The sequence below is a fragment of the Pelobates fuscus genome, chromosome 3, assembly GCF_036172605.1.
Source record: "Pelobates fuscus isolate aPelFus1 chromosome 3, aPelFus1.pri, whole genome shotgun sequence".
Taxonomy (NCBI): Eukaryota; Metazoa; Chordata; class Amphibia; order Anura; family Pelobatidae; genus Pelobates; species Pelobates fuscus.
The window spans coordinates 37,847,865-37,873,590 of NC_086319.1; the positions used below are offsets into that span (position 1 = coordinate 37,847,865).

At 40.2% G+C, this 25,726-nt stretch overlaps 1 protein-coding gene across 1 annotated transcript in view; it reads left to right on the plus strand.

Moving 5' to 3' along the window:
* Window positions 1–25,726, plus strand: part of PPHLN1 (periphilin 1) — a 103,523-nt gene that overhangs the window by 34,824 nt on the left and 42,973 nt on the right. The window contains exons 5-8 of the mRNA XM_063445111.1: window positions 8,201–8,412; window positions 14,423–14,505; window positions 15,390–15,518; window positions 15,822–15,962. Coding sequence (XP_063301181.1) covers window positions 8,201–8,412; window positions 14,423–14,505; window positions 15,390–15,518; window positions 15,822–15,962 — 565 coding nt within the window. The remainder of the gene's footprint in view (window positions 1–8,200; window positions 8,413–14,422; window positions 14,506–15,389; window positions 15,519–15,821; window positions 15,963–25,726) is intronic.

The following is a 25,726-nucleotide window of genomic DNA, read 5'->3' on the forward strand; positions in this document are numbered from 1 at the left end:
AAGTTTCTTCAGGTGAGACGCTCTAGAAATAAAATGACCTCTTAACACAGCCTTATGCGCATTCCAAGACACCTCGCCAGGAACCTCGGGTGAGGCATTTTCCAAAAAATAATCGCTCAAAGCTTTCTCCGTCAATGATCTATTCACAACATCGTTTAATAAATAATCGCCTAATTTCCAGGATCTATTCGGGGCTGAAGAAGCAATTTCGTCAATATGCATTATGATTGGAGCATGGTCAGACCAGTTAATGTCTAAGATATCAGATTTCAAGATGTGCGGAATTAAAGCGTTCTGGACCATAAACCTGTCTAGCCTGGAATACATATTTTTAGAAACAGAATAATACGTAAAATCTCTTTCATTCTCATGTATCAGTCTCCAGGAATCATATAAACCACATTCAATCATGTATCTGGAACATTTGTTTGCTAATCTGTCGCTGTCCCCTCTATGTTGTTGATCATTGTCTTCTCTAGCGTTATCCAATTCACCGTCCATAACAAAATTCGTATCGCCACACATTACCAAGCTGCCTCTCACATTCTCATTCACTAAGTCCATCAATTTCCTAAAGAACTGCAACTGACCGGTGTTGGGAAAATACACGTTCACTATGGTGTAATCAATAGTGTTAAGTGAACCTATCCATATTAAATACCTCCCTTCATCATCCGTCATTACTTTGTTCGTCGAACATGCTACATTCTTGTGGAAGAAAATTGATGTACCTCTAGACTTGGATTTATAAGTGCTATGATATTGGACTGGGAAAAGCTTTGACATAATCTTATGTGTTCTATCATTTTTGAAATGCGTTTCCTGTACACAGATGACATCTGATTTGTTGGATTTTGCTTCTTTGAATAGTAAGCGTCTTTTGTGGGCGGTGTTCAGGCCTCTCACATTAAATGACATATATTTTAAAACCATAATTTATGGAACAGCAATGCTTGATAAAGAGTAAAAGAACATTCAACTTTGTGAGAGTCCGAACAACCGCCTTCCAATAAAGAAACATCCAACAATAACGTCACAACAAACTCAAGATGTGTACATGTGAGTACGGGAATAAATGAACGAATTTGTGCAAGTCGCTGATGCCACATAATATGCATTTTTGTATGAGGTATTTCTGTGATTCGTGGTCTGTAAACATTTCTACCAAATTTTAAAGGATGGATGGTCAAAGAAAATATAAAAATAAAAATATCAACGGGGTACAAAAAACTTGGGTATACACCCCTATCAGGGGAAATAAACAAACAGTGAAAAAGGGCCATGAGGGAGAGCAAAAAAAGTCTCTCCATCTCAGGGTATTAGGCCCAGGTTGGGGGGAGAGAAGGCTGCTGGATACAAGGGGAGCAATATTAATGAACAAAAAAATAAATAAAAAATATAAATAAAAAAAAAAAAAATAAAACAAAGAGGCAGCTGTAAAATATGACATTTTGAAAGGACAAAAATCACGGAAAAAAAAAAAATAATAATAATAAAATTAAATATGCAATGATATACAAAAAAAAACAAGGGACCATAGAATAATATTGATTGTAAAAGTTTGGAAAGTGGTCAAATCGGTTTCTGAAATAAACCGTTAAGTCTCATGTCAAATAGTCATTGGTGTGCAAACTCTAAGGACAGTCATAACCAGGAGAAACAAGTCAAAATCCAAAGTAATCCCGCTAAAACTCCAGACTGGAGCAGGACTCGAAAGCCTGTTGCAGAGATAAAGTTTTCTCAGAACCAAGCCAGAAAAATCAATAGAGAAAAATCATGAAGATAAACGTGTATATATAAAAATAAAAATAAAAAAATAAAATAAAAAATCCTTAGTGAAAATAGGAAGAACATCTGAACTTGAAGTGTCGAAAGATTTACGACCGTGGAAAATGAAGACTGTAGCCCTATGAACTGGAAACTCAGGAAGTGTCCGATTTGCTTCTCTTGCTGGCCTGCAGAGGAGTAGATGGCGATAGTCTATGAGGCGATACCTGACTCCTATTCATGGATTGGAAGAGTTCCATTCCTTCCTCAGGCGACGTGATTATAAAATTCCTGCCATCCATGCGGAAAAGGACTTTAACCGGGAATCCCCATCTATATCTTATCCCTCTTCGTCTTAGTTCCGCGGTAAAAAGTTGAAATTCTCTGCGTCGCCTCATTGTTTGGGCAGAGAAGTCTTGGAAGACCTTCATGCCGCTGTAGTCCCCCGTGAGACCTGACGTGCGTACTGCACCCAGAAATTCCTCTTTAATGTGGTAATAGTGAAATCTCACTATCACATCTTTGGGTGCAGCCGCAGGCGCATTACCAGGTTTAGGCAATCTATGGATGCGGTCCAATAGCAGATCCGTATTTTTAGCAGTTGGTAGAGCTGCCTTCACCATTGCCTGGAAATAACTTTGTAATTCCAGAGAGTCTATATTTTCAGGGATCCCCCTGATCCTTAGGTTATTACGCCTACTTCTATCCTCGGCGTCCGCTAATTTTTCCGCCTGTTGGTGTACTTGCTTCTGAAGCTCTTTTACAGTTTCAACCAAATCCAGGTGAGATTGCTCTTGAGAGTGCAATCTATTCTCTATTATCTCCGTCCGCTGATTAATGCCCTCCATGGCTCCATACAAAGTGTCAAAGTCTTTCTTAAAGTCGTTTTTCAGATCGACTCTCAAGTCTTTAATGAGTTGTATTATCATGCCTGCTGATGGTGGCAGATCATCTGCCAATTCAGGTGGCATATTAGGATTGTAAGTCGCTGCCATAAACGTGGTGGTAGCCATATTGGAGGTGGCAGTGGCCATCTTGGGAGTGGAATACACACTGTCTGGTCTGGCAGCCATCTTTGTTGTGGCATCATGATTTTTACTCTGTGGTAGTGCAGAGAAATTACTGGTTTTGAGCATTTCAGCTCCTAATTCCATATCTTGGACCTCTGGGCTTTCCATAGCCCTTACTGTGCCTTTAAGAGTTTGGGGTCGGATAGCAGAGCCCCCCCCCTCCGGGACCGACAACCTAGAGGCCGAGGATCCCGATGGGGAGCGAGACCTCACACCATCCCCCCCTTTACTTGCAGCCCGGTCACTTTTGTAAGTGAGTGACCGGGCTGCTCTATGCTGAGACCGCGAGCGGCTTTCTGGGTGGTCCTTGCCGCTCGCGGGAGACACAGCTTTGTGCTCCGAGCATGCTGAGTGCTCGGAGCACTCTGAGCCGCACACAGAGGTGTCGGCTAGTGCGGCCGCGGTCCCGCCGCTCTCTGGATGCCGCGAGCGGGTCGCGACCGCACAGGCATAAGTTTTGGCATGTGAGACCGGGAGGGAGGTGGGGAGGGATTTCCCCGGCGCCACCAACGATATTTTAAGCGGCGAAACCAGCCGCGAGCCAGGCTTGGAGGCAGGGGAGTGAGCCTGGGCACCCTTACTCACCCCAGCAGCTCCTGCTCCCGATTTCTTCGTGACAGGTGCGGATTTTTCAACTTTCTTAGGTTTCTCCATGTTAGGAATTGTATTAGGTGTTAGTGTTTATATGTAGAATTTCTTCATTTAAATTGAATTGGTGCTTTATGGACAAAATTGCCCCCCTTGTCCAGGAGCCTCTCTAAAACGTGGCCATCTAAGATGGTGGCCAAGACACGCCCCCGAGAAACTATTCTAATGACCGCGATGTTGCCCCTCCATAAGGTATAATGAATTGTGTCCTTGTTAGAACTTAACTCATGTTAAAAGAGTTTCATCTGACGCTTCCATTCAATGACTGATGTATAGAGTTGTACTGAATTGATATTGTTAAAGTGGAGTGAGAGAGCTTACACTTTAACGTTGTCGCAGGAGATTGAAAGGATGATATGCTCCTGAGGAACCAAGTGTCAGAAACTGGCACCATAACTGGCTTTTGTGTTTTTGGAATTTCAGTAAAAGGACAATCCTATAGGAGAGATTTATCAAGGCAAAACTGGTGCTATTCATGCTTTTATTTAACACTTTTTTTTTTTTTTTTTTTTTTTTTTTTATCATTTTGGTTTCTTTCCCATTACCCAATAAATATTTGGTTGGGAACAGCCTGGAAAAGTTAGCATTTTTACACAAATTAAGTTAGTTTATAGTCACTTTATAGCTTAAATGAAACTAGGAACAAGTGTGTTTATTTATTTGAATCCATTGTTTATTTGATTATTTATTGCAAAGCAAAATAGACTTTATCCATCACTTAGTTTGTGATTATTTATAAGTGTTATTGTTTGAACTGAAAAAAAACTGTAGGCATGTGAAAACATAGCTAGTTTGCAGCCATTCACAAAGGTCCTGTGCTGTGATTGGCAGTGCTATGAACTGCAGTATTGCTGGCTGTGTCACTTGGCTGTCCAGCAATAGTGACTGGGCTCTAACTGGCTGTCTGCTCACTGTAGAATCATGTTCTGACCGGGATTCCTAGGTTTCCCAGTTCTAAGGCAGTAAGGGACATTACAACTGTTCTAACCAGCCAATAAAGCCACTGATTACTACCTTACCAGCACGTGTTCTTGAGCAAAACACTATAGGAAAACACTACAAATGTGTATTCCTGACCCTACATTGTTAAAAACACTATTTATCCATTGTACAGCGCTACAGAATTTTGCTGGCGCTATATAAATAATAATAATAATGATGATGCTGTCCCACCCTTGCACCCTGATCTGCCTCCTTGGCTAACATCATCAGAATTGACAATCTTAGCCAATCCATTGCTTTCTTATTGGAAAAATATTGGGTTGGCAGAGATTGTCAACTCTGATCTCAGCGAAAGTGGTGGGGTAGGGGCAGAGCCAAACAGCGCTGGGCAATCAATGTATCTCTATGGGGAAAGTTCAGCACCGACCCAGGATACATCTCTAGTGGCCATCTGAGTGACTGCCACTAGATGTGTTACTAGGCAGTAATGTACACACTGCCTTTTCCCTGAAAAGGCAGTGTTTAAAACAGAAATCCTGCAGGGACTGACTATACTCACCAGAACCAATACATTGAGCTGTAGTTGTTTTGTTGACTCGTGTCCCTTTATCGGTATATATCTGGCTACCTCCAATCCTTATAGATTGGAAGCTTGTGTGACTAGGGCCTTGTTTACCTCAAAATATCACTTATTCCTAAATGTAAAAAACTTCAGAATATGTTGACGCTATATAAATAATACAGATTTAGCTGTCTGATGGCTAAATCTGATGCTGGTTAGTATGGTGATATAGTCTCGCCTTACCAAATAACATCTCTGGGAAAACTAGCTTAATCTAAATCAGGCCATTCCACGGTTTCGATTTTCCTCAGAAAATATGGCGTCGGTATATATGGTGATTAAATGGCCAAGTGAAAAGACTCAAATGCTCTATATTAAATTGCTCAAGTTGTCTTCTTTTGGGAATGTTATGTCATAAAGTTCACATGTTTATAATTTAACCGTTTAACCTTTCAAATATCAATTAATAGATTGCCTGTGCTCCAACCACTTCAGTGAACTCAAAGTACTCGAAGACCGATCACGTGTTAAGAGTCCCATTGGAGAGAGCCCTGTTCAGTTCTAACTGAGGCTATGAGAGTTAGTTTACAAAGCTTGTGAACCGGAACCAACCTTATCTTTATCATATGCATCCTGGCCTTATATCCTGGAGGGAAATATAGCCTTGGCTTTAGCTTTACATTGTAAGTCAGTGACCAAAGCCACATATGACAGCTCTGGCCTGGACTGAAAATACGACCCAAATCCACTGCCTTCCCCAGTACACAGTGGACACAGTGATGCTTTGAAGGGTCTACTATTATTATTAATATAGCTGCAACATATTCTCTTGTGGTGTAGAATAGGTGTACTAACCAATGAGCAGTTGCACCAAGACAAGTTGGACAAGACAAATAATGAAAGGTGGTGAGGACCTTGCTAAAATGAGCTTCCATTGAATGCATTTGGATAGGTTTAAAAGCTCCCTAATTCAAGTCTCACCGTGGTCAAATATAAAGTGGACAGATGCAACGTATGGTGGATAGAACACACACACTTAGTGGGCAATAGAGAAATCTGAACAATTACCCTTGGACTAAATGTACTTTAGATAAGGACTCCTCTGGGTCCTCAAAACAATATGGAAAAGAGAATAATCTACAATACAATAAAAACAGAGAAAAACATAGCGCAATAATGTTGCGATAGAAATGGAGTGGAAATTAAAATAGTTATTCACACTCACAAACCAAAATTTATTGTAGACATATCGTAAAGATGGTGGAAACCTCAGGACTTGTAGAGCATCATGGCATATATAGAAGGAAAAAAAGAAACGTAATAGTGCAGAGTATCCTAATAAAATAGACACTTTAATATAAGGGCACACTTACAAGATTGAAGTGGCAAACAGGCATATCATATAAAATGTTCCAGTCATAAGATCCCAGGGTCGAGGGAACCGGAAAAACAGTATATAAAAGAAATAAAATAAAAACAAACTCTGTACACTGTACAGCAGCCCTACGTGTTTCGTTCAATAATCTTTGAACTTCCTCAGGGGTATATGATGAAGATCCTTCTGTATGCAGGCAAGGTGTATATGGTGCTCACAAGTACTAGGAAACCGTGATTGATGGAGGTACCCAGTCGGGGTGCTAGGCGGTCCGTCAATAGTCAAGGAAGCGGGGCCAAATTACAGTTTGGTCGGTCAGCATCTCCTCATAGAAATGCATTGATCAATGTATCTCTATGATGAATGTTAAGCGTCACTATTCAGAGGGTGGAGACACCGAATGGCAGTCACACTGTGCAGCACTGCCCTAGGAAGCACCTCTAGTAGCCACATGAGGAGTTGTCCCTGGAGGTGTCCCTAGGCCGTAATGTAAACACTGCCTTTTCAGAGAAAATTCAGCTTTTACAACAAAAAGTCTGAAGGTATAGACTATAGACACCAGAACAACTATATTAAGCTGTAATTGTTCTGGTGACTGTAGTGTCCCTTTAATGCAAACTGAAAATTTTTAGTAGATTAATTACATTAATACAAGTTAATTGAACTTGTGTCTGCAGAGATAACATGCAATTTTTCTCAGCAAGAACCGTTTGAAATAAACAAAAAAAGACCAATGTTATTCTGCAATTCTATGAACCCCTTACCTTTCAATATGAAAAGTATCTGCACGTGCTGATATTTCATATTGCTCCACCTCTGGTAGGATCCAGCAAGGAAACAAGAGGTCTCAGCTAATGAGTAACCAGCATCAGATAAGACTTGACTCTTAGCAGGGACCCAAGCAAGACAGCAAACCATTGCAGTTTACATTTTTTTTTTTTACGTTTTTTTTGTTTAAGCATTTCAGTTAACAACCATTGATGTTTAACCAAATACATGAATATGTATGTTCTTATTTTAGTTAAATAAAAAAATGTTTTTAATTGTTCTCCAAATATGAATGATAAACCTATTATACTGGCGATAGTTCACCTTGTTATAATTTCACCATTCAGACACTATAGTTTGGAAACCTACATTTAAGCCGCCGTCCAACCTCGTCCTAGCCTGAAAAGGTCTAAAATGACCTTTTCAGAGGGCCACGCAGGTCCGGTCTCCGCCTCCTTGGCTTATCGTCAATCTTGATGATCTCAGCCAGTCGAATGATTTCACATAGGAAAGCATACGAAGGCTATTGTGCATGTGCCGCTCTGCGCTAATCCGCATCTCCTCATATAGGTGTATTGAATCAATGCATCTCTATGAGGAATGTTTAGCCTCCCAATGCAGGGCTTGGCGATGCTGAACAACAGTGCTGCTCATTGTGCAGCAGTGACCCAGGAAGCACCTTTAGTGACCGTCTGAGTGGCTGCCTCTATAGGTGTTCCTAGGCCATAATGTCCACACTGCCTTTTCTCTGAAAAGACCGTGTGTACATTTAAAAGCTTTCAGGGACAGACCGTCAACACCAGAACAGCTTCATTAAGTTGTAGTTGTTCGAGTGATTATAGTGTCCCAAAAACTATGCATTTCTAATGGTATATAACAAAATCCGTTCTGATAGAACTGTTAAACTAATCTGAAAAAATGAAATCGTCATCCAGTGATTAAATCAAATTTACAGTATCTAACACTTCATGGGTGTTTTTTTGATCTTTGCAAAATGTTATTGTTGCTGCAACAGCTGTCTTAATATCCTGTTGCCCTCTAAAATGAGCATTATTTTGTTTCTCATAGGGAAAACCGAGAAGGTTTTAGAAGAAAGCCAATGTATCCTCCTAACGTCTACATGAGAGAACGTTCACCACACAGAAGAGAGTCTCTTTTCTTTCGAGACTCTCCAGTTACTCAAAGAGACTCTCCCCATAGTAGATCGGGTTCCAGCGTCAGTAGCAGAAGCTATTCACCAGACAGAGGAAAATCCTTTCCCTCCCATCAACACAGCAGAAGTAAGTTTTGAAATAATTCTAGAACAGTCACTATATCATGTGTTCTCACTTTTTTTTTTCTTTTTCTTAAATGGGGTACTAGTATTTGACAAAGCAGCAGTTCAATTGCATATGTAGGGTGTCTCCATTTTTTTTTCTTATAAACTGTTAGAGTAGAACTGTAAACATCATATAAATGTTCAATGGTAGAAATAATTGTAAGTCAATAGTATGGTTTTAGGTACAGTTTTTGAAAAACTTGTATCAAGGAAGTCTGGTTAATAAGTAAATGTCTACTTGGTACACTTTATTTATGAAAATGCATTAAAATAAAGCTGTGTTCCATTAGTGTGATTTTTATAATGGAAATGCTTCTAATACTATTGGGTCAAACTATTAAGATTCAGTCCGTACTATATTTTGGGCATTTGGCCTGCTTTTGAAACCACATGCACTAGCACTTTTGGAGACTTGATTAAAAGCAAATGTAACATGTTGGTGGCATGTAGGACATGCAGGATTGCACAGATTTGGACAGTCGCAGGTAGTGAGCTCAAGCCAGCTTGCACATTTTAATCATTTTATTTCTTTACTCCTCGCACAATTATTTTATTTTACTTTCCTGGACTTTCAGCCATTGCAGTCCTAAAGAAAAAGTTCAATACATAGAATACTCCTAATTATTTAGTGACAGATATAGTTCCTAAACACCTTGAAGTAATTGTACATTTTTACATGATGTTTTATCTTTCTTGATTGAGGAAGTTGGGATGGCCTCAGTTTGTGTTTGATAAGCTAATGTTGACTAAGGAAGTCGGGAAGATATGGGTATCTTTAACTGTTTATTGTTCTTTATTTAGGGTGGTGTCATTCCAAAGTGACCTGGAATTGTCTTAAGTCGTTAGTTTCTTTAACATCTAGTTTGTAACTGTGAATTTCACATTGTACAATAAAAGCTGCAAATTAGTCTGGTTGTTTTGCATTGCTGTGTCTGCTTATAGAATTTGACCGTACTTGCTAATATATCAGTTGTTTGTTTGTGTTCATAGTGTGTGTTTTTATGTATACCCAGGCACCCTTGTTGTTTTCTTGTGGAGAAGAAAAAAATATTCTGAATTTAATTTATAACCTAGAAAATTATTTATTTTATAAATTAGCGGAGTGTGTTGAAATACTTTTTATGGAATGTTTTGGTATTTTTAAGTTATTTTAATACATTTCGCCATTGCTTCTGTAGAAGTGTTAATAGTGAGGACTTTTCCATTTCCTTATTCCAGTGCCGGTTTCAAAATGTAACACAAGGTACATGTTAGGAAGTTGAAAGTGCATTGGACAGGAGTTGTGTGCATTAAAGGGGCAGTCTAAGCACAATGACCTGTCATTGTAGTGATTATGGTGTCAGCTGCCATGTTCACAGTATGCATTCAAACTGTTTTTGCATTCTGCCCAGCTTATATTTGTGATATGTCTAAAGTGAAAATTCACCTTCAGCAATAGACAGATGCATGTAATCCATACTTGGACAACATTCATTAGCTGAGCTGTCAGCCAATGCATTCTGTGCAAACACAGGTGGAGTTGGCAGGAATAATACAGAAATATGAACTATCGGACTTGTGATCTGAGAGGAGGAGCCTGGATCCGAAGTACCCAGGTAAGTGTCAGGCCATTTGAAAACAGTTTGACTACTTACTGTGTGACAGTAAATGGCACGTATTATGTTGGTTGTATCCAATCTACTTGCTCTGAAATATGTTTGAACTCTACCAGCTGCCTGTCTTCGATTCACTTTGGATTCTGTTTAGAGAATCCCTGTGTGTGTAGTATAGTGTCTGCTCATTTGTAATTAATGGAAGCCGCAGTATAAAGGTTATTGGTTTCCTTTCGAGCTGGAAGCTGGCTGTCCTGGGAAAGCTGAAATGGCTCCTATTGTTTTTAATGTGAAAATGCTTTCATGTACATCTGTATACTCATTGCAGCATTATAGCATCTCTGACATCATGAAACCACGAAGGAACATACTTTGGATTATGTTTTTGTAAAAAAAAAAAAAATAATTGCGATCTGGAAAGTGGTGTAACATTTTTTAAATGTGCCTGCTGGATCCAGTGTTTTCTATAGCAATTGCTCTACTTGGAACACTTTAAACCACTTTTGAGAGTAGGACACTTTTTATTTATTAAAAAAAATGTAAAAAAATAAAAATAGACCTTTTGTCTCTTGGGTTTAAAGGAAAATCAAAAACACACTAATGCTAATTTGTTGTGCTTTGTGCGTGTGCAGTGTGTCTTCTTTGTTTTATAAAAATGCAGATTTCGATAGAAACTGTCACTTATCTGAATGAATGCAGTTACACAGGCCTTGCTGTCCGTCAGGCAGTCGGAGGTGTTACTTCCTACAAGTTTGTCTCCATAGGGCTAAACTCACTTGCCCAGAGCACCTACTTTTTGAAAGACACAAAGGCCTCTGATATTTGTTAATGTAAACTTCCAGGGTTTTTTGTTTTGGTTTTTTGTTTTGTTTTCTACTATTTCTACTAGATTACTAGGTAGTCAATTTTCTTTTGTTACATGCTTTCCAAAGTTCAATAAAAAGGGAAATCAGCTGTTGGGGTTAAAACATGTGTCATGGCATGTTCAATCTTGCTTTATGCACAGATGGTGCTGGAATTTGTCAGGTCACCATTTACACCTGTGGTGGATGTCCTATTTCTGAAGCTTTGGCTGAGCGTGAACATTTACATTTGTGACATCATCTTGCTCACTTGTGCAGAGTAGAATGTTCATAGAACAATGTTGTCCAAAACCTATTGGATACTGTACCTTTAAAGAAACTTTGTGGTATAAACATTAAAGATTTAAATTGTAGTGAAACTGAAGTCTAAAATAGCCAACGTGTGAACACTGCCTGGGTTTATTTTTGGATCAACTTTTTAAATAATTTAATATGAAAAATATTTAGATATTTTTTTTTTTAAATATGAATTTTTGTATGTATATATTTTTGACTACTTTTGACAACTTAATATTTAGATTTATTTTTTTTGTAGTAAAGTTTATCATAAAATATTACATAATTTAAAAAGCTTGTCCAAAAACATTAAACGGAGGCCTTTAGCAGAGGTGGCTATTTTTCACTTTCAGAAGCTATAAGACTTTTTTTTTTTTTTTAAAAGCTAAAAATATTTCCATTATATAAATGTAGTAATGGCAAATGTTGAATGAAGTGTGATGTATCCTTCAGTAATGAAAAATGCCCAAAATCACCCTTAAAAAAAATAAATCTTATAGATTCTGAAAGCTATAGTATCTGTGTGTTTTTTTTGTTTTGTTTTTTGTTTTATTAGCTACTAAAACTGTTTGGTTTTTTTTTGTTTTTTTTGGTTTTTTTTTGTGCCTCCTTAAAATCTCACCATATAAATATTTTTAGTATAATTGCATTTAAACTCTTATATTTGTTCTATCTGCCTCTCCTTCGACCATGAAGGAAATGTTTGCACGTCTTTCCCCAGCAGCAATGTGTTAGAATCTTTTTGTCAAACAGAAACCAGATAATAATGCCATGTAATGCACAAAGATAAGGGCTCTCAGTTCAGCCAAACACTTTGTCAGCTTCAAGTGCCAGAAGAAATGGATCCCTTTTTATCACAGGCGTTCAATATATGATGTAATTAGACTTGTATACAGTAAGATGTCAGGCACCACCCCATACTGCGTAACGGGTTTTAATGGATTACCATTAGTTTTACTGCACCTTCTACAACAAAAAATTACTTTTAAATACCCCCTTTCCCCTATATTGACTTCATGTTCTTCTCCTTTTAGACTGTGCTTAGGGCTTTGTGGTCACAGTATCATTTTTCCACTACTGATCATTTGGAAAACATAATTTGCATTTTATACAAACAAGGACATCACGTACAATATATTTAAGTAACAAATGCAAAATAATTAAACTTGGAATGTCCTAAATATTTGAATAATTATTGCCCTCATCCATGTATCTATGCATATGCCTTCTTTCCCACTACCTATCTTTCTCATTACAATAACATTTCAAACTGATAGTATAGTATGGCATCTCACTTAATTACCTAGAGTAGCACAAGTCTGCTATTGCAGATGGATTAGGTAACGGTATAGTCGTCTCATAGAGGCAAATGCTCACCCAGACTTGCATGGAGTTGGACACAGCAGAAGCCCTAATAGATATGAACTCCTATGATAAGATCGGTGTTTGATTTGGCACTTATATGCTGCACCTTATCTCGTATTGCTGATATAAAGAGTCTGTTATACAAATAAACCTGTTTGTGTCTATTCTTCTACTCTAGTTAAAGGGACATTATAGGCACCAAAACAACTTTAGCTTAATGAAGCAGTTTTTGGTGTATAGATCTTGCCTCAGAATTCTCACTGCTCAATTCTCTACCATTTATGGGTTACGTTTTGTTTGTTTATGTAGCCTGAGCCACACACCCTCTGGCTGTGGCTGACACAGTTTTAATCACGTCTTAACTTGCTTTGGAAGTTTGTGGGGTTTTATTTTTGTTTCTGTTTTTTTTTTTTTTTTATCTCCTGCTCTGTAAATTAAACTTAAATCACACACAGCCTGCATGATCTAGAAAGTTATTAACAGGGCAAGAGGTAAGAAATGCAAAATTCTACAGAATGCGCAATAAAGGAAGTGTGAACATTAGATCTCTCTTTACAGGATGTGTTTAGGGAGGCTGTGCAAGTCTCATGCAGGGTTGTGTGACTAGGGTACATAAACAAAATGATGTAACTCCTAAATAGCAGAGAATTGAGCAGTGAGACTGCAGGAGTATGATCTATACACTGGAACTGCTTTATTAAGCTAAAAATGATTGGGTACAAATACAAAAAGAGAAGTCCTGCGCTTAAGCAGCAAGGACTACAACACACATCAGCCCCAATATATAGTAAAAACCAAAGAAAAGAAAATGTTACTTGCGCTTTCTCCTTAATCCCTATGTATATTTAGACAAATGGAGGTCATTTAGTTGCTCCAATGGCCATTGGAGGGATGCCCGCCTGCCAACGTCAAGGCAGACCCCCCTAAGCGGGTCCTAACACTGACCCTTCAGCCTGCTTCCTTGAGCTTCTGGCAAAGATATCTCTAATGAGACAGAAAGGGCTGTTAGTCAGCAATACTAATTAGCCCTTATTTTATTTCCATTTACATTTTTATGTTTTGGTTTATTTACTGACATTTTGGATCTATTTTTTTGAATTATCACTAATTTTCTACTTTTGCACTCGATCTTTCTTGTATTGAAAGTATATAAATTCATAAATACCCCAGTTGATCTTGCTATTTCATCCAGCAGATCAAAGGTGGTTTATGATACACACTCTAAAAGACTGATATATATTATTCAGCCAATTTGGGACTTTTATATTTATACTTGGACTATTTGCTGCTATGAAACATAATGCTGTGATTTTATACTGAGTATAACTTTGTCTGCCTGAGTACACACATTTGCATTTTAAGAATTTCCTCATTTTTAGAAATTAGAATTTTATTGTGTAACTATAAGGCATTCTCTTCTTTTTATTGTAAAAGCTCCTGGATAAATTGTATCTTTTCTACGTTAATCCTTGGGATTTGGTGAAACCCCACTCACTCCAGTTTTCGAGCTTCCACGTATTACTCTGTCTTGTTCCCTCTTATTTTCTGATAGCCATTACTTTTGTCTCTCAGTTTTGTTTATTTATTATTACAATAATACAGTTGTTATTGTGTTTGGTGTGTCCTTTTAAAATGTTTTTACCCAGAAAGTAGATAATGACTGATAGGTTACCATGATGGAAGTCCGATCTTCTGGGACTAAACAACTGCAACTGAGGCTCACTGCCAGTACCCTCCCTCTAGACTGCGTGCTCGGGAGAGTCAAAATCCGAAACTAGACGCTTGTTCCTGACATAATTCCACTTAAGGCTCCATGAGGGTGAATTGTATTTACAGTACATTCTCATTAATACACATGTTTGTATTTAAATCCTAGGTAAAGAAAGACCTGTTGGTCATCCTTTAAAGTCACCCAGAGATGTCTCCCCGTCAAGTTCAGCCTCAACTCTGCCAGCAAAGGTAAGTAAGCTCAACTTATAAAGAAGGGGTACTGCAGGCATGTTTTTTGTTGTTGGTGGTCCTTTATATTGTTTTGGTTTGCTTGGTTGTTTTTGTTTGTTGTAATTTTTTATATTGTACCCTTTACTGCTGCAGTGATTATTAATGCTATATGTCAGAAAGCATATATTTGCTTTGGAGTTTCACAGAACTTCCAGTTGATTCAAAAGATATAGATTAGATAAAGAGTTGCCACTTGTCTTAAGTGTGTGTGTCAGATTGCTCCCACTTGTTATACCTTGCCATTTCCCATCAGCCATCACTTTCCTCCAGCATAATGTTCAGGAGATTTCTATGGAGTCTCATTGCGCACACAAGGAAACTTGCTCCCACTACAGGGGTTTCTGTCGTCTTTTACCTTTAAGGTGATCATTTCCATTTGTGTATTTATTTATATCCCAATCCTGCAATTCACAGTAATGTGCATATTCTTTTTAAATACATTTAAGTACAATTTTTTTTTAAAGAGATTTATGGCAATATACCTCAGCACAGAATGCACCTGTCGTGGTTGAATATATTTATTACCTGTTCTGTATAAAATTTATATTTGTGCATGTATGTTTAACTAAAATATATATATATATATAAATTTGGAACTCCATAAAAATATTTAATGGCTATATTGGTGGGTAGTGAGAACCGCATGTACCCTCTTGGTCTGTTGAGACCTGGTATGGTTGATGTACAGACAGCGGCTTTGCTGCTTTGAATAGCAGGTTGTCGTTTCTCATCAAACAAATTTGCATCCAAGTAGTTTCCAACCGAGGAAGAGCTAGCATGGGTATTTGAGATTGCCTTTTGCGTGGATTTATTGTGTACAGCCATTGGTTTTCTTTTCACAGGCTGTGGAATTGGATAAAAGTAGCAGATCTGAGGGTGCGTTTGTGGAAACCTCTTCCATGTGGGCTGCTGACAAGATGGAACTGTCTGAAAACAATGCTCCAGAAACCACAGATGAATATGTAAAAACAGTAGGTTTCAGTCCGTGTAGTCACTCTATAAATGGTACTATTGGTCAACCTTCATCTGACCAGGTCAGTTAGAGTGGTAGTTCTGTAGTTGCTGCGCTGTAGTCAATAGTTGGCCACTCCTGGTATATATAGATAGTTTGTTTACCCTTATATTTCACAATCACGTTAACTAGAAGGATTCTTAGATTAACTTTATTATCTTGTTCTCTTCTGCATAAATATCAGGAAAGTATTTTGGAAGTATTTGTGCATATACGGTCACAAAATCTCTCTTTATACGTATGCATTCTTGTATTCTATAAGATTGGACAGTCATCTGCGTTATATGGAGATCCATCAGAAGAACTTGAGGCAAATGTTTCTGCGACTTCAGAAATTTTCGAAGTGCGTCCGCATAACAGTCGTGCAAAAGCAATTGCAGCAAAAACTAAAGAAATCGAAGAGGTAAGAACTGTGGGTATTGAGGTTGAAAAGGACACGATATCTAATGTCTTAAACATTTATTATTTCTGTTATGTGCTTATCCACTTTGAGAAACCACACAGCTGCTCAAATGCTTAAGAAATTACCTTCTGAACTCCGCCGGTCATAAATATTTCATACATTTTTTTTTTTTAGAATTAGAAAACCTAGAGCTCATTTTCAAAGGATGTTATTGGGACATGGTATGGATCAATATCTCGTTCATACTTGGCAACATTCCTTTAAAATGTACCTTTACAACTAGAACAGGTGGGATGGAAGGCCAAAAGCTGACTTTAGGCTTCAATCCGTATTATGCAGCCTTTCCAAATTCGTTCGTTTATTGATCAGTTGCAACCTCGCAATGGTAATGTAAAAGGTTTGTTGTTAGTTGATCTGCTACCTAATAAAGTATTCCATGTCAAGTGATAAATTAACCTTATACTTACCTTATATGAATCCAGATCTAGGGTCTCAGTGGTTGGTTTTTTCGATTTTTATAATAGTTTCTAAAGGAACCCTCTAGGTATTATAGCCACTCCAACCATTGTAATGATTGGTGCTGTTCTCCTGTTTGGTGTCAATCGGTTTTCAAGCAATGTGACAAAAATTAGAGGACCTCAAATATCCTGGCCCTGGCTCGTTGTATTGCTAGTGCCAGTCTTGAGTATCATGGGATATGTAGTTCAGAAACATCTGAGGAGCTGGCTGCCTGGTCATTGCATATCATTACATACACTTATATAGATTGCAGGGTTTGAGCATGTGACCTTAAATGAAAGAATTCGTAAATAGCCAATATTTGTTATTTTATTTTTTGAGTGAAAGTACCAGATTTACAACTCTTATCATTTTTAAGAAATGTATTTTTGTTGGGATTTTAATGGTTTCTAAATTACTCTGTTGTTCAAAGTTATTTTTTTATATATATATATATTTTACGGTCATAACAGGATCAGAACTGTCCTGTAAACCACATTTCATATCCATGTTTTAATGATGCGAAACAAGTAAAGTTAGACAGCATTGTATATGATTTACATGAAGCAGAAATAAATCGGTGAACCACTTTTTTACAAATCCCTTTCAAGGAAATTAAATTGGATGTGTGCTGTAGTGGTTATGGTGCCAGGAGTGCCCTATCGTAAGGAGTCAAACTTTCAAGAACGGGTTTGTCACTCTTGGCCAATGTGCTGAAGAGAGCTTCAGCGAAAATCGCTTTCAGCTCTCATGGAGCTGTAATGAAGGATGATATCCACGCCTTGCGGACCCCAGATAACAAATGGTTTGACTCCTTGTTTGTTTGTAAAATTATTATTACTGAAAATAAGCTCACGTGATAATCTCCTTGTGTGTTATATTGTAGTGTGTGTCTCAATATATTTTTAGAGCATAGTCCAGGCTTACCCTTGCTCTGTGGCGGCAACCTGTATCTGCTGAGGCCGCACACACAGTTTTAAGGTCTGAAAGTGTCCTTCCTAGAGTATAGCGTTGAAATGTCATGTGATTGTCTGTATTTATGAGCTCACACGTACTCTTGATAACCTACACAGTTTTAGTTTTGACCAAAGAGGACTAACGGTGGGTGGCAAGGGTAAGCCAGAAGTTGCATTGAAATAATGTAACTGTTTAGGTAAACGGCTTTAAGAGGCTCCTCTCAAACGAGTATTTTCCTGCTGTCATTTCTAATGGGGCACCCGTGACAGTTGCTAAACTTGAGGAAATCTGGTTTGGATTCCAAATATGGAAAAAAAAAATTGATGCACATTTGGTAGTGACATACAATATAAAAAATAGACCATCTGTTACACTTTTTCTGGCTACAGTAGATCAACTTCAAACCCTACCAGCAAGTGAATTTTCTTTGGTTTGTAAAATGGGTTTACCAAAGCCATAGGTAGAAGAGAAGTGATAACATTTAAAGAGCCGACCGTCTGTTTTGCTTAGCAAAGTGCTAAGTTTTTACTGCAACAAGACACTATGCAAACATGCTTATTACTTTACCAGTTGTTCTCCTGAAGCACACACACCAAATATTGAATGTGTGTCAGAGAACAAAAGTTCTTAGAACTATTAGTTTGAAGTGGGGAAACTAAAAGCAAAAGCATATTATAAAGCAAAAGTGTGATGTGAAAATTACTTTGCAAATTGGCCGCCTAATCTGCTATTGTTATTGCACTGTTATTTGGTGGGCCTTTTAGATAAGGGCCAACTATGCAAATTAACTTTGCTGCTTTTAAGTTTGCCGCCGTGAGTTCAGAGCCTTTTCTTTCTTCAGATGTGAAAGCTGTCAGATGCTTGATTTAATGTTTTATTCTTTAGGATGAAATGTTCCATAGCTAAGATTTTCCATTGAACCATTTCGGAATCAAGCTATAGATTCAAAGCCAATGTAAATGTGTTGTATTAAACACACATTGGAACCTGTTTCTTTAGGTTGCTTTATTGGGTCTTGATGCATAGTTACTGGGCCAAATTGTGCCATGATTTGCTCAGGGATATTTAAAAATAAATAAATTGTGTTTAAGTATAGCAGGGCTCAACATTTTCAAGTCCTACACGTCAAACTAGGCCTTAAAAGTTACTTGCCGCTGCATGCCATGGGACACTCACCAGGGGTAAATTTCTACTTTCCAGGGCTGAATTTTCATTTGCTCATGGCTTGTGGCAATTGGAAATTTGAAGCCTGAACATGGAATCGGCAAATACTTGAAGTACTACCAATTTTTGCTTAAAGGAACACTTTATACTAATGTTGGGAATACAAAGATGTCCTTCTTTATCCAGCAGTCCAAGAAAGCGTTAACTAATTTATTTCACTTTCCTGATTCCAGTGACGAAATCCCTTAATACTGTGTCTTTCTCCTCCTCTGGTGGCATGGTTAGACAACAGGCTAACGCAGCAATAAACAAGCGGTCCACTGCTTCCCCAGTGTAAAGTACTGGTTGCTGGAAATTGTTTAACGTCCGCATCAGGGTACATAAAATGTCAAATAATCTCTATTCCAGGGGCATAGCTATACACCCCTCAATGTAATAGAATTAGTAGCACCATGTCAGAGTTTTGCATTCCATAAGATTTCATAAAATAAACCTCTTTTAATGTTACAAAAGATAAATAGACAAAAAAGTGTGTACATCTATACTTACTAAATGTACAAAGGGGGAAATCTAATAAACAACCACATGACGTAACAAGCTGGATGTATTTCACATCTCCACTGGACCCTTTCTCACCAGTAAAGACTGTGTTTAAATACATAAAACACACCCTGCATGTGGAGCAATTAGCTAAGGATTATTTTCTGTTCTACCCACAGTTCGTTTGTGCACTGTAATTCAAAACTCTGATACTGTGCTACTAATTATTAGACCAGTCAGATATACTTTACCAGCTGTTCCATATCTATAAATGTCTTAATACAAAAATAAATTCTGTTTAGCTTGCTTTTGGTTGGAATAGACCTGTAGGTGTAAAGAAACACTCAAAGCACCAAAACAACTTAAGCTTAATAAAGTGGTTTCTGTTTGTAGATAAAGCCCCTGCAGTCTCTGTTCTCAATTATCTGCAGTACAGAGTTAATTCACTTGTGTATACACCTCCCCTGCCTGTGACTCTCACAACCTCCCTACATATTTCCTGTAAAGAAAGATCTAATTTAAACTTACTTTATTGCACTGTGTATTTAAATTAGACTTGTGTATGTCCTGCTCTGTTAATTACCTGCTAGAGCCCGCAGGAGATAAAACATGTATAAACTAAACACCGTGTGCTGTAAGATCTGACTTGAAAATAAACTTTTTTTTTTCTTTTTGTTCATATTAACGGTTTGTCTCAGCCAGGGATGTGTGGCTAGGGCTGCATACGCAGAGGACTGATTAATGAGACCTCAGCGCCATGATCTATACACAAAAACTGCTTCATTAAGCTAAAGTGGTTTTGTTAATTCAAGTATCTCCCCTATTATTCTCTGTTTTGCACAATTTAATGGACTCTGTGTAGGGGCTATTAATCTCAGGCAGCTCTAGGACATAAATATCTTGGTCTGCCGAATGTTAAAGAGAGTTACTCTCCCCAAGCTGCAGCTACATATATAATATTTTATTCTGCCCTCCTGATGATGATGATATGGTAGGAGAGGATCTGGGAAGATGGAATCAGCACATTTTTCTCTGCCTTCTATCACTAATTAAAGAGGGGGTGTATGAATGATTGCTGCCACTGCCCTGTAGTGTAACTCCCACTAATCTAGGGCGGACGAGGACCTGTAATATTTGATGCCCTCCTAAAAGATACTTAACAATGAAGTGTTGGAGATATTGATAGACTGCTAGACCTTCATTTTCTTGAATAATTGCATTATTTTCCCAAAATACATGGTTTACCATGATCTATTGTGTGTGTTATAAATAAAATAATAAATAGCTTAAGTGTATCTTCACATGCACATTTTCATATGTCTGCTTCCAAGTGCAGTTTTGAAGTATATAGTTCTTTTTCCTGTGTTTAATATTAATGTCTGCGTAAACATTGGCATTAAAGACATATGTGGAAGGTAAGCTTTCAACCTCTGGGCCAATTGACTTGTTAACTGTTTATTTTGGTTTTACTCTACACTGTAAATTTATGCTTCACTGATTTCCCCATCAAACTGAAAACGGATCTTTGTCATTGCTTTATAAATGATATCCATTCAACAGCAATTTTCTTGTACCAACTTAAATCTCAAATGTACTTTTCAATCTTTGAAACTTTTCAAAGGATACACGGGAAATGTTCTACTAATTAGATCACATTTTTATTATATTTTTAAAGAGAACAAGACACAATTGTATTTAATTTGACACACTCAGCCTTCTATCATTTCTTTTTATTATTGCTTTATTATAATATGGTGTATGGTGGGTTTTTCTTTTCTCTTTATTTCTATTTAAAAAAATTACTCTAACCCTATTTTTATCACGAGTCTGTTATTTTAATCTGTAATTACTGGCTTGTTCACACCCTTAAGGTTTAAACCCAACGCTGATAATAAGCAATACATTTGGCTGGAATACAGTTTGCTAAAGCTTCCCCCAGTGGTTTCCACTCTTCTTCTGACATCACAGCCTCTTGTGTGATCCAGTTAAAAGAATTTGATTGGACCGTTACACTGGCTCAGAGCGCATGCACGCACTCTGAGCCAGTGAGAGGTGAGGTGGAGAAAAAGTGGGAGGGGATTTAAAAAAAAAAACAATAATATTGTAAGCAAGGTGGGAGGTAGTGCACAAAAGGAAAGAGGGGGAGATCATGTTTCCTGCAAGGGACAACCTCATTACATATTTCGCAAGAGCACTGTGCATGCTGATGACAGACGTAATTTTTGCATCGGATTGATATTGGGCATCCCATAATAGAGTTCCGAGCTGCCTAAGTCACTTGTGCCAGGGGTATAACTTACCTGGCACAAAAATGATTATATCTCTGAATGTGCAACGTTTCATGCAGAAATGCTGCACATACAGACTCCTACTATCAAGACCACGTTATGTTGTAACCCTTAAAAGTCAGGCAGCTGGGTTTGCGCAAATACCATTGTTCTAGATGATGCCACATTCGAACATATTCTTTGTGTGGTTAGTTTATTTAAAATAGATTTGTATTTATAATTTTTTCTAACTTCTTTAATACACGTTATAAAACCAACCACATTTAGTAATATCTCCGTATTTTACCCTGCGTTGTTTGCTGCGCTAAAAGGCAGAGAACTGTGTGCATATGTACAGAGCCTTTGAAAATGTTGAGTGCAGTTCCTGGAAACTTAAAGGGACACTCCCAACCACAAAAGCACCTCCGTTTGCAGAGGTGCTTTATTTGTGAAGAATATGCCCCATTTTTTTTTCGTTTCACAAAAAGTGCAGATTTAAATATAAATTGTCACTTTAATACGTTTATTTTGTTAGGCCCACCTGGCTGTCAATTACACAACCAGCCCTGTTACTTCCTGGTTTGGTTAGCTCAGTGGAGTTAAACTCAAGAGGCAGCCATTGCTCTGAGCACCTGCCTTGCAAAAACTTCTCATTGAGCTCATTGGAAAGTCTGTGATTGGACAGACACAGAAAGTCTGGGAGGGCTTGCAATGGTTACAGACCAGAGACGTGCAACTTTTGTAATAGGTTTTTAGATATACCCCCTATGATAAAATGCATAATTATTGTTTTCATTGGGGATTTATCTACCAAACAGTGGTGCCCTTTTAATGTGTAGATGTTGGATAATACACCAAAATGGAAACACATGTTACCATACACGGAATATAGAGATAACCAAAGCATTGTTTAAGAACCCAATGAGAATCATCTTTATCTTAGAGTTTGAATTCTTTGAACAATTTGATGTCTTTATTTTTTTTTTTTAACTAGTCTTGTCACCATCTAATCAGCTCACCATTTAGTGCTAGAACTAAACTACTTCCAAATGCACATGTTGTCCATGCTTAAGTTGTCACTTTGTAACCTGGACTGTAAAGTAAATGTCTTCCTGTGCATTCCATAAATGAAATGCAGATGTTGGTCGTGAGCTTTCATTTCTTGGTATTTGCACATTAAGTCTCTTGTAACCACAGAAGTCTAGGTATTTTGCTTCTGAGCATATTTCTAAGTTGAGCAGCAGCTCTGAATTAGTTTGCGTGGCTCAGTGTCATTTCCTACATTAGTATATTTGTCTTGCTGATGCAGGGCTGTCTAGGTAGCTGAATACTATGCATATCAAGCCATATTCTGAAAACACAGGGGAAGCATTTTGATTGAACAGATTTCCTTAAAGGAGATCAACAGAAGCCCAGGAACATTTTTACCTTCTCCGATCATCACATATGGACTTGGATAAGTGTTACGAGATCAGGAAATAAAATATTTACCTGTAGTTTTAGATCAATTATGGCATTCAAAGACCATACTGTTGGGGTCCACTTGTAAAAGTACATGTGTTGATAAGTGGCTATAGCCCACAACCTATGTTGTTCACTAGTAAAGTAGTGGACCCCGATGTACAATTGGTACTAGTTTTGCTAGTGGACCCTGATGTACTGTTTGCACTCATAGACTTCCCAATTGCATGCAATTTTCCTGTACTAATCAGTACTGAGAGGTAGCAGCAGTGGTTTTGCATTTTATGGAAGCTTTGCATACCTCTCAAGTGTCCCTATTTAAGAGGCACAGTCCCTATTTTTGGCCCAAATCCCTCTGGTCCTCTTTTTTTTTTTTATCCTAATGTCAATCTTTTGTGGAAGCCCAGTATTCTTGGTGTTCAAATTTAGAGCTCCACAGCAATAACAACAGTAATGTGCCTTTAAAGGAGAACTGTAACCTCAACACTGTCTTTTAATATAGTGACACACTTCATCAAGTTTTAAAAGGAAATGGATTCTTTGTTAAATTAAGTATATGTAAAAATTTAGAAAATGTCATCCCTGCATTTAGTATATGACAGGATATTTCGCCATATACATGCACCCAGTCACAGTATTTGAATGTAATAGTCGGTCTGATGATGTCACTGCACGGTACAGGGAAGACCATAGAGACTATATAGAGGTTTTCAAACACTATCTGACCCAAGGTATATGTATATGGCTGAAGGGTCCTGTCATATACTAAAGGTAGGGATGCATTTTTTTTTTTATATATACTTCTACTTCATTTATCAAAAACTATTTTTGCTTTTAGTACACCTTCCCTCTCGAACCATCCGCCCCCTCTTCCCTCTCTAACCATCCGCCCCCCCTTCCCTCTCGAACCATCCGCCCCCCTTCCCTCTCGAACCATCCGCCCCCCTTCCCTCTCGAACCATCCGCCCCCCTTCCCTCTCTAACCATCCGCCCCCCCTTCCCTCTCTAACCATCCGCCCCCCCTTCCCTCTCTAACCATCCGCCCCCCCTTCCCTCTCGAACCAACGGCCCTCCCCTTCCCTCTCGAACCATCCGCCCCCCTTCCCTCTCGAACCATCCGCCCCCCTTCCCTCTCAAACCATCCGCCCCCCTTCCCTCTCGAACCATCCGCCCCCCTTCCCTCTCGAACCATCCGCGCCCCCCTTCCCTCTCGAACCATCCGCCCCCCCCTTCCCTCTCGAACCATCCGCCCCCCTTCCCTCTCGAACCATCCGCCTCCCTTCCCTCTCGAACCATCCGCCTCCCTTCCCTCTCGAACCATCCGCCCCCCCTTCCCTCTCGAACCATCCGCCTCCCTTCCCTCTCGAACCATCCGCCTCCCTTCCCTCTCGAACCATCCGCCCCCCCTTCCCTCTCGAACCATCCGCCCCCCCTTCCCTCTTGAACCATCCGCCCCCCCCTTCCCTCTCGAACCATCCGCCCCCCCCCCTTCCCTCTCGAACCATCCGCCCCCCCCCCTTCCCTCTCGAACCATCCGCCCCCCCCCCTTCCCTCTCGAACCATCCGCCCCCCCTTCCCTCTCGAACCATCCGCCCCCCCCTTCCCTCTCGAACCATCCGCCCCCCCTTCCCTCTCGAACCATCCGCCCCCCCTTCCCACTCGAACCATCCGCCCCCCCTTCCCTCTCGAACCATCCGCCCCCCTTCCCTCTCGAACCATCCGCCCCCCCTTCCCTCTCGAACCATCCGCCCCCCCTTCCCTCTCGAACCATCCGCCCCCCTTCCCTCTCGAACCATCCGCCCCCCCTTCCCTCTCGAACCATCCGCCCCCCCCTTCCCTCTCGAACCATCCGCCCCCCCTCCCTCTCGAACCATCCGCCCCCCCCTTCCCTCTCGAACCATCCGCCCCCCCCTTCCCTCTCGAACCATCCGCCCCCCCCTTCCCTCTCGAACCATCCGCCCCCCCCTTCCCTCTCGAACCATCCGCCCCCCCTTCCCTCTCGAACCATCCGCCCCCCCTTCCCTCTCGAACCATCCGCTCCCCCTTCCCTCTCGAACCCTCCGCCCCCCCTTCCCTCTCGAACCATCCGCCCCCCCTTTCCCTCTCGAACCATCCGCCCCCCCTTTCCCTCTCGAACCATCCGCCCCCCCTTTCCCTCTCGAACCATCCGCCCCCCCTTTCCCTCTCGAACCATCCGCCCCCGTTTCCCTCTCGAACCATCCGCCCCCGTTTCCCTCTCGAACCATCCGTCCCCCCTTCCCTCTCGAACCATCCGTCCCCCCTTCCCTCTCAAACCATCCGCCCCCCCTTCCCTCTCGAACCATCCGCCCCGCCTTTCCCCTCTCGAACCATCCGCCCCGCCTTTCCCCTCTCGAACCATCCGCCCCCCCTTCCCCTCTCGAACCATCCGCCCCCCCTTCCCCTCTCGAACCATCCGCCCCCCCCTTTCCCCTCTCGAACCATCCGCCCCCCCCTTTCCCCTCTCGAACCATCCGCCCCCCCTTCCCCTCTCGAACCATCCGCCCCCCCCTTTCCCCTCTCGAACCATCCGCCCCCCCTTCCCCTCTCGAACCATCCGCCCCCCCTTCCCTCTCGAACCATCCGCCCCCCTTCCCTCTCGAACCATCTGCCCCCCCTTCCCTCTCGAACCATCCGCCCCCCCTTCCCTCTTGAACCATCCGCCCCCCCCTTCCCTCTTGAACCATCCGCCCCCCCTTCCCTCTCGAACCATCCGCCCCCCCTTCCCTCTCGAACCATCCGCCCCCCCTTCCCTCTCGAACCATCCGCCCCCCCTTCCCTCTCGAACCTTCCGCCCCCCCTTCCCTCTCGAACCTTCCGCCCCCCCCTTTCCCCTCTCGAACTATCCGCCCCCCCCTT